The following is a 9,352-nucleotide window of genomic DNA, read 5'->3' as shown; positions in this document are numbered from 1 at the left end:
ATTTTCTCTCTGGAGAAATTCCTTCTGCACTAGGAGGGCTGCCTACTCTTCAGCTGCTGGACCTCACCGGGAATAACCTGGAAGGTAATATTCCCTATCAATTCAGTCAACTGAAAGCTCTGTTCGAACTAGACCTTTCCAAAAACGAGTTTACTGGAGAAATTCGTGAGGTTTTTTCAACTTTGCAGCAGCTAAGAAGATTAGATCTCAGCCACAACAAATTCAGTGGTAACATACCGGACAGTATCGGGATTGTTCCAGTCTCGAGCTTCTGGACCTCAGTTACAACCAGCTAAGCGGTGTGATGCCATCGAAAGTGGCTAGCCTTCATAACCTACAGCTCTACATTAATGTCTCACATAATGCACTCACAGGAAGGCTGCCTGCGGAACTGGGAGGAATGCAAATGGTTCTCGCAATTGATCTCTCTGCCAATAATTTTTCGGGGAGCATACCAGGCCAATTAGTGAACTGTGCTGGACTGGACTACCTTAATCTTTCTAACAATTCATTGGAAGGCACGATTCCGGCATCAATCGATCAAGTTGCTGGCCTTCAAGATTTGGATCTCTCTTTCAATAAGCTTTCCGGTCCCCTGCCTCGCTCTTTAGAGAAATTACAGAAGCTTATGCATTTAAACTTGTCATACAATAACTTCACCGGAGAAATACCATCCTCTGGAGCTTTCAGAAAGCTGAATTTTACATCATTCTTAGGGAATGCTGCACTCTGTGGCAGATGGATAGAGATGCCCCCTTGTAAATTCCATCATGATTCCAAGAAAAGGATAGTTATCGTGGCCACTTCAGTTGGCTTAACTTTGCTATTCGTATCTTGTCTACTCTTAATAGCTTTGATATATTTTCGTAGTAAAAAGTCTCCATTGTCCGAAACTATTTCAGCAAGATTAGGGAGGATGCTCAGGAGCCAACTCGGGGAGACGAAGATTGTCAGTGAGGAAGAGGTTAACAGAGCAACTAGTGGTTTCAGCGCGGATAACCTGCTGGGACGTGGCGGCCATGGGTCAGTGTATAAGGGTGTATTAGACAATGGCACAATCGTTGCTGTCAAAGTTATACAGTCGGCCACATCAGGAGGTGCGTACAAGAGACTTGTAAAAGAATGCAAGACGTTGGGCAGAGTCCGGCATCGGAATCTGGTGAGAATGGTGGGCGTATGCTCAAGTTTTCAGGTCAAATCTTTGATTATGGAGTTCATGTCGCAGGGAAGCTTGGATAAGCATTTGTATTGTAGGGAAAATAATTGCAGGTTGAGTCTTAAAAGACGGCTGAGCATTCTCAAGGACGTGGCTCATGGAATGGCATATCTTCACCATAACTGCTCTCCCGCCATTGTTCATAGCGATCTGAAACCTTCCAACGTTTTATTGGATGAGACGATGACGGCCCATGTTGGAGATTTCGGTATTTCACGCCTCATGATATCTGCAGAAGGGCAGGACGATTCAACAGCAGCAACCTCAGTGGATACCTCATGTCTTGTGATAGGATCTGTTGGTTACATCGCACCAGGTAAATACTGATACACCATATTGTATGTCAGATATATATATTGATGAGTCACTGATAAAGGTTTTATGTATAAATTGATTACAGAATATGGTACAGGAGGGCGTCCGTCAATGAAAGGGGACGTATACAGCTACGGCATCTTGGTGTTGGAAACGATGACGGGAAAGAAGCCCACAGATCCAGTTTTCTCAGAAGAAGGGCGATCATTGCAGAGTTGGGTGGGCGATGCATTCCCCGACAGATTGTTGGAGGTGATTGACACGACTTTGGTGGAGGAGATTAGAATGGAAGAAGAAGATGAAGAACAGGAATCATGTGATGTACGTGAAATTACGGGACATGGAATTGCTGTGTGGTTGGTGAATATAGGTGTGATGTGTACCAAAAGAGCTCCGGGTGAACGACCGACTCTTCGGGAGGTTGAGGCATCTCTAGAGCAGCTGGTCGCCAAAACCCGTAAGATTTCAGAAAATGGGTTAAACCGCCAGGTGACGGCCCAAACCATTTCAGACTCCGATTCGGATTCCATATAATAGTTAGAATATTCCACTTAATGTGGACGACGTAATAAGTTTTATTTTAGATGTGATTATATGTTAGAGGAGTATGTTTTTAGGATTTGGTTAGATTTATTTAGATTTTAGTTAATTAGTTTTTGATTTTGAAATCTTATTCAGACACTCGCTCAACTTGTTTATTATATATTTTAAATAATTTCTCTATTTTAAAAGTTATATATTAGTTTTGGGATTAATGTATAGTTAATGATTTAAGATTTGTTTTTTATTAATTTATTTTATCGATAGAATTAGTGTCTTATTTTTTTTGCTATATGGAAATTTAATATAATTATGAAATTTTATTATCATATAAGGTGATAAGTTGGAAGGGCTTAATTTATATGTGATAATAAGTGAGATTACTTTTCTCAAAATTTTATCACCAATTTTATAGTGGCTTAAAATTTATGTGACAACATTACTCATAGTCTTACATATTTGATATTATAATTATCGGTCATCATCATATTTTAGATATGTACAAATGAAATACTCAATAGTACTTTTATGGATTGATATTTGATTCATTAAACATTAGAATATTGTGTACATTTATTGTAAATATGTATCTTGATTCAATAAATATTTTTTATTTTATTCTTAACAAGAATGTGCTTGCTTTAGACTTAAGGAACTTTCAATCTTGTCTAAGTGGATTTGCATCCCTAATATTTGTTAACACATGGCACAAGTAGAGATAACATGCTCCATTTATCTTATTGTTGGTACGCTGGTTGCAAGTTTACAACACGATGTCTACAAATTCTCACCTTTTATTGATCTAAATATGATGGTTTTTCTATAATTGGTGGTAGTTGGCCTATGTCTGGAAAAATATGTATAGAGTGACAGCTAAATATGAAATTGATATTTAATGAGAAAGGCTCAGAAGTGACTCTCAATTTCCACGAAATTCCCTATATTGCTAATCTCATTAATGAAAACATTGTGAATATGTTTCGTATCTTCTTGGAATAATTCCAATGATTCTCTATTTAAAGGATGCAACGTTTCCTTTATATGAGTCTTAAGGGATGTATAGATAGTGGTTTCTTCTACATTGAAACCTACAAATCCTATCAAGGCAAGGAGTAGTATTGGCATACATCCATTGAGTGGTTGAGCAAGTAATAAAACTCATAAGTTAGGATTTTTCAATGTTTATTATTCCTTGGATGATCATCTTTAGGAGTTGTTCTTTTCTCCTTGTTGATAATGCTATATGAGTATGCCAATTTTTGTACCCATTTTTGACCCATTGGACCTAATGAATTAAATTATGTATAAATTGTAAATAATTCTTTACGGTGACGGAAACAAAACTATATAAGCTTAAATAAATGAGCATATGTTTAAGAAATTCCTAGTGGATAGTGCAAGAGCACCAACTAATGAATGATTATGCAGCTAATTGTGCTAAGCATGTCTTATATGTAACATATGGTAGTACCTTCCATGGTGTACTCAAGATATGTAAATATTATTTCAAAATTTAATTGAAAGGTCCAAAGTGGTTATAGAGAGAACATTAGAAGTGTTGTCGTTTCACTAACAAGGAGAGGAAGATAAGCCCGAGGGAGAGGGTAAATAAAAATGAGCATTAATCACCATGCAAGAACTCAAGGACAATGTCTTCTTTGATTTTATTGCATTGTGGCCTATTGAACTCATATATTCTAATAATTTTTTATTCTCATTGAGTTGTATTTTTCACCCAAAAAAATAACCTTAAAATAATCAATGACCCTCAATTCATTCCTAAATTTGACATTGAGTGAAGCATCTATCGATTATTCATGGACCATCCAAAAAAATAACCTCTTATCTTTGATAAATGTAACCATTTGGATTCACTTTAGCACTCCTTTTTCCACGTTTAAGGTATTCTACTTATGTTATCTTTCCATTTGCAAAGTAGTACTAAACATTCTACCTTTTGAATTTTTCCTCGGTACATTTTTCTAATCACTTTTACCCAAATTCTAGCTAGAAATTTAGAAGATTTTTGGTTCTGCAAATATGTGTTATTTTGATTACACAAGTTGGGTGTGATAAGGGTTTTCTAGGTATTAAATCCTTTATTACATTAAAATATGCAATTTAAGAAGATTAAATTGCAATTTAACCAACATATCTTAATCAGATTTTGGCGATGATTTCTAGAAAATGTTTATAAAGTAAATTGTTAAACTTCTTTGTTTCTAAAGGGGCAATTCCTCTCCAAGTTTTCATCATTTGTCAAAGCCCTATGGAAAATTTCTATCTGACCTTGCTCTATAGGGTATTACACCCCACCACATGTCATCCATATGAAGCATCCACATGGATTTGGTTGGTGGATGCTTTAAGAACTATTGCATCATTATTCCCACTTTCGACTTGCTACAATCTCCTTCTACTTAGTGCAATATGTTTGATGGTTTTTATGTTAGAATATATAGGGTTTGCACCCATTGTTGGTGAATAGTGGTAATTTTGGCATTATAAAAAATTCCAAAAGTGAAAGATATAGGCGGCCTTCATACTTGTCATAAATAATTATGTCTTTTCTATTTGCATAAATTTTCATCCATGGCAGTTTTATTTATTCAATTTTGATATTGCAAAAGAAAAAACATACACAAGATAAAGTTTTGTAATTAGAGTTTTGTAATATTCTCAAGAGACAAGACACAACTATTGATGATGCAATGTCAACTCAACCCATCAAAGTTAGTACTTCCCACATGACTTTAAACTTGAAGGTTTGTTCTCTCTCTCTCTCTCTCTCTCTCTCTCTATATATATATATATATAGATATATATATAGATATATATATAGATATATATATAGATATATATATATATATATATGTATATGTATATGTATATGTATATGTATATGTATACATATACACATGCACATACACATACACATACACACATATATATATATACATATACATACACACACACACACACACACACACACATATATATATATATATATATATATATAATTTTGAATGACATTTAATATCAAAATTATTTTGATTTATAAATATTATAATACCATCGATAATTTACAAACAATAAATGCAAAATATTATTACAATCACTAAAATATTAATCAATAGTATTAATATCAATAATAGTAAATGATCCCCCTCAGATGGGTGACAAGCTTGACAAATGGGAGGAGTGGAACCTAGCCACCCTACTTAGAAAACATGTGTGGAAACATGGCATCAACCCACAAGAGTGTAATGAAGACTAATCTTAGGCCTGGTACATGAGTGATGTGTGGATTACTAGCATCAGGTATGGAGCTATTTGTGTGAGTTGTGTATGGCGTTCAAAACCAATGTACTAGAATGGAGCAATAGGTGGAAATTATGGAAGGTTTTCATTTGAAATTACGGCAAGCAGTTGAGCAGGGGATGTATGGTAGATTTAGTTGACCAAGAGAGAAAGATTGAGTATTTAGAAGGGTGAGTGGACAGGGGTGGATGTCTTTGAGACATAGGCGTTTTGTTATCTTCGGCTTGGAATGGGGAGTGTTTATGGAAGCTGGATGAAGAGATTGGGGAATTGCTGGTTTATAGTTGCCTTGGTTTCTTTAAGCTCTGGAGCAACTTTTTATCTCATAGTTCAGGAAACTTACTAGCTAATGTGGAGTATTTGGAATCTTTGCTCTTGTGCTATAGAAACCACCCCCCCCCCTTTCCACAAAAATGTTGGGTCCAACTTAGTGACAGGTAAGCTCGTGGTATCGTGACAACACTGTGGAATGAAAAAACAATGGGTACATTATTTCACTTCTTCTTTATCTCTATTATTATTTCTTCTTAGGGGAAGAAGGTTATTTTGGTGCTCGTTGGAAAGGCTTAGGTGCTCTGGGACGGTTGTGGGGGGATTTGGCTTGATTAGGATCCCAAGGGGAGGAGGGTTTTGATTTTCGTGTCTACTATGCTGAATTGGAGGGGGGGGTTGTTTGTGTGTGGTATTAATAGTTTTCATGAATATAGCCATTATGTTCCTTATCCTCCCATCCCATTTAATTCCTTCATGTTGGGTATGAAGTTGTTTGCTATAAAAAAATTTGGTTGTTTTTGTTTGTGATTGAAGGGGGGAGTCAGTCCATTTGGGTTAGTACTTTTATCCTTATTTCTTGGTATCAATCAGGGAAAATCTCTCCATCCCATGGTGAGGGAATGCAATGCTTATTATGTTATTGTCTTTTATATTCAAGTAAATGTAGTGGTTTTTTTTTCTAGGTTAACGAGGGACTAGATTGGAGCCCTACGTTGTGTGCAAATTTATATTTGGCCTCTGGGTTATCTAGTTGGGTCAAAGCCTAGGTCTCCAAGGAATTGGATTTACTCTTCTAATGAAGTTGTGGGGGGTTGGAAAATCATTATTCTAGGTTTTCTCACATTAACATTGTTATGAGTCTACCACTTTCTGGGTGATAGTACATGGGTGATGCTCCATTAAGGGAAGTATTGGTTTAGAATGGTTTATTCTCTTAGAATATCGTGGGCTCATCTTTGGTGAATTTTCCATTTGATGTGGTAGCTATATTGGAACCAACGAATTTCTACCAAGATGTCGTACCAATGGCCTAGAGGTAGTTACCTTGGCCACTTCGGTTGGGTTAGTTTTTTTATAGGTATCTTGTCTAGTATTAATGCTTTTGGTATATTTTTGTAGTATAAAGTATACATGGTTGGAAACTATTTCAATGAGATTAGGGATGATGCTCAGGAGCCAACTCCACGAGACAAAGATTATAAGTGAGGAAGAGGTTAACAAAGCAACTAAAGGTTTTAACTGGGATAACCTACTGGGATGTGGCATCCATGGGTCAATGTATAAGGGCATATTAGACAATGGCACACTCGTTTCTTTCAAATTTATACGCTCTGCCACATCATGAGGTGCATACAAGAGGCTTATAAAATAATGCAAGATGTTGGGAAGAGTCTAACATCGGAATATGGTGAGAACGTCGGGCATATGCTGAAGTTTTCAAGTAAAATAGTTGGTTATGGAGTTCATCTCATAGGGAGCCTTGATAAGAATTTGCATTGTAGTCAAAATAATTGCAGGTTGGGTCTAAAAAAGATGACTGAGCATTCTCAAGGATGTGGCTCACGGAATGACATATCTTCACCATCACTTCTCTCTAACCATTATTCATTGCAATCTAAAACCTTCCAATGTTTTATTTGATGAGTTGATGATAGCACATGTTATCGATTTCAATATTTCATGCTTGATGATGTCATCACAAGTGCATGCCAATTCAACAATAGTGATCTCAAGGGACGCCTCTAAGCTTCTGATAATATTTTTTGGTTACATTTCATTAAGTAAACAGTAATACACTTGATTGGTTGAGCAATATTGTATATCAAATATATATGATTCATTGATCAAAGTTCTATATATGTTGATTACACAATATGGTATATGAGGGCACCCATCCATGAAAGGGGATGTATATAGCTACGACATCTTGATGTTGGAAACGATGACAAGAAAGAAGCCCATAGATCCATTATTCTCAAAAGAAGGGAAATGATGTTTGACATTGCAAAGCTGGGTGGGCGATGCATTCCCCAACAGATTGTTGGTGGTGAGTGACGAGAAATTGGTGGAGGAGATTAGAATGGAAGTAGAAGATGAAGAACAAGAATCACATGATGTAAGTGAAATTATGGGGCATGGAATTGTTGTGTGGTTGGCGAATATAAGAATGATGTGTACCAAAGGGAATCCTCATGAATGACCGACCCTTCAAGAGGTTGAGTCATCGCTAGAGCAATTGGTCGCCAAAATCCATAAGAGTTCAAAAAATGGATTGAATTGCCTCAGATAGGGCACTGACCAAATCATTTCATAATCTGATTAGAACATGTTTGTGGAAGAAAATGATTAGAATATGTTACTCCATTTACTGGTTAGCACATATTTGTGGAGGAAAATGATTTTATTAGATTATTCCACTTGATGTGAATGGTTATATCATATAATTTTCATTTTAGATGTGACTATATGTTAGAGTATGCTTTTAGTTTTTAGGTGTTGGTTAGACTTACTTAGGTTCAAAGATATTTTTTAGTTAATTAATTTTCTATATTGATATGGTATTGAGAAGTTTGCTCAATTAGTTGATTATGCAATCTAAATAATTTCTTTATCTTAAAATAATATATATGTATTTGTGTGTGTCAATATTTAATCAATGTAAATATATTTTCTAAATTTCTAATTAAAATATGATAATTTAGTTAATCATTATATTCAAATAACTTTTTCTTGTATGTCATTCCCCTTCAGTATAGGAAAAAGGAAATATACATATTTTCATTTGAAAAATCTCTTTATAAGTTATGATACTTTCTTAGTCATTAAGAATAATGATTATTGAATAAGATGCTTCTCAGTGGTTTAGAATAATGATTATTGAATGAGATATTTTTTTAATGGTTTTGAATACCATTTATAATTAAGGGGAAAGAGACTTTGTTGAAAACAAATTTATGAATAGTTTGAATAAGACCCCTTCAATTTTTATATCACACTTTTTTATTATTTTTTTTTGTTAAGAATAATTATTATTAAATAAAATTTATTGTAAAATGAAGATCATGTATTAGTTTTGGGATTTATGTATATTTAATTATTCAAGATTTTTATTTATTGACTTATTTTATAGATAGAAATTGTATGTTAATTTTTTTTTTGTTATATGGAGATTTAATATAATCATGAAAATTTATAATCATATGAGGTGATAAGCTCGAAGGGCCTAATTTATGTGTGATGATGATTTAGAGGACTTTTCTCAAAATTTAATTACAAATTTTGTAGTGGCCTATAACTTGTATGACAACATTACACAGTCTTAAATATTTATTATTACAATTCGCAGTCATCATCATACTTAATATCTCCACATGTGAAATACTCAATAGTACTTTCTTGGATCGACATTTGATTCATTAAACTATAGAATATTGTGTATTCATTGTAAATTTGTCTCTTGATTCAATAAATAATTTTTGGTTTATTCTTAACAAGAATGTGCTTGCTCTAGACTTAAGGAGCTTTCAATCTTGTCTACTTGGATTTGTGTTCTTAATATTTGTTAACACTTGGAATGAGTAAAGATATCATGCTCAATTTACCTTAGTTTGGTAGGTTGTTTACAAGTTTACAACACTGATGAACGTTGTCTACAAATTCTCACATTTTTTTATCTAATTATGTTGG

At 34.5% G+C, this 9,352-nt stretch overlaps 1 protein-coding gene across 1 annotated transcript; it reads left to right on the top strand.

Moving 5' to 3' along the window:
- Positions 1 to 304: 304 nt before the first annotated feature.
- LOC149162515 (receptor-like serine/threonine-protein kinase At1g78530) lies at positions 305 to 2,094 on the top strand. The gene is made up of 2 exons (XM_089435199.1): positions 305 to 1,532; positions 1,617 to 2,094. Exons 1-2 carry the CDS (start codon positions 305 to 307, stop codon positions 2,063 to 2,065), a joined length of 1,677 nt encoding a protein of 558 aa, XP_089291325.1. The 3' UTR covers positions 2,066 to 2,094.
- The last annotated feature ends 7,258 nt before the right edge of the window (positions 2,095 to 9,352 follow it).

The sequence above is a fragment of the Pinus tabuliformis genome, chromosome 5_2, assembly GCF_031772625.1.
Source record: "Pinus tabuliformis cultivar Carrire ecotype Pingquan chromosome 5_2, CPIR1, whole genome shotgun sequence".
Taxonomy (NCBI): domain Eukaryota; kingdom Viridiplantae; phylum Streptophyta; class Pinopsida; order Pinales; family Pinaceae; genus Pinus; species Pinus tabuliformis.
The sequence above is the reverse complement of the archived record's forward strand: the minus strand, read 5'-3'. Positions and strand labels throughout refer to the sequence as shown.

Coding starts and splice junctions, on each gene's coding strand:
- LOC149162515 (XM_089435199.1), top strand. CDS start 305: ATGCCATCGAAAGTGGCTAGCCTTCATAACCTACAGCTCTACATTAAT. Junction 1,533..1,616: donor TGTTGGTTACATCGCACCAG/GTAAATACTGAT, acceptor AATTGATTACAG/AATATGGTACAGGAGGGCGT.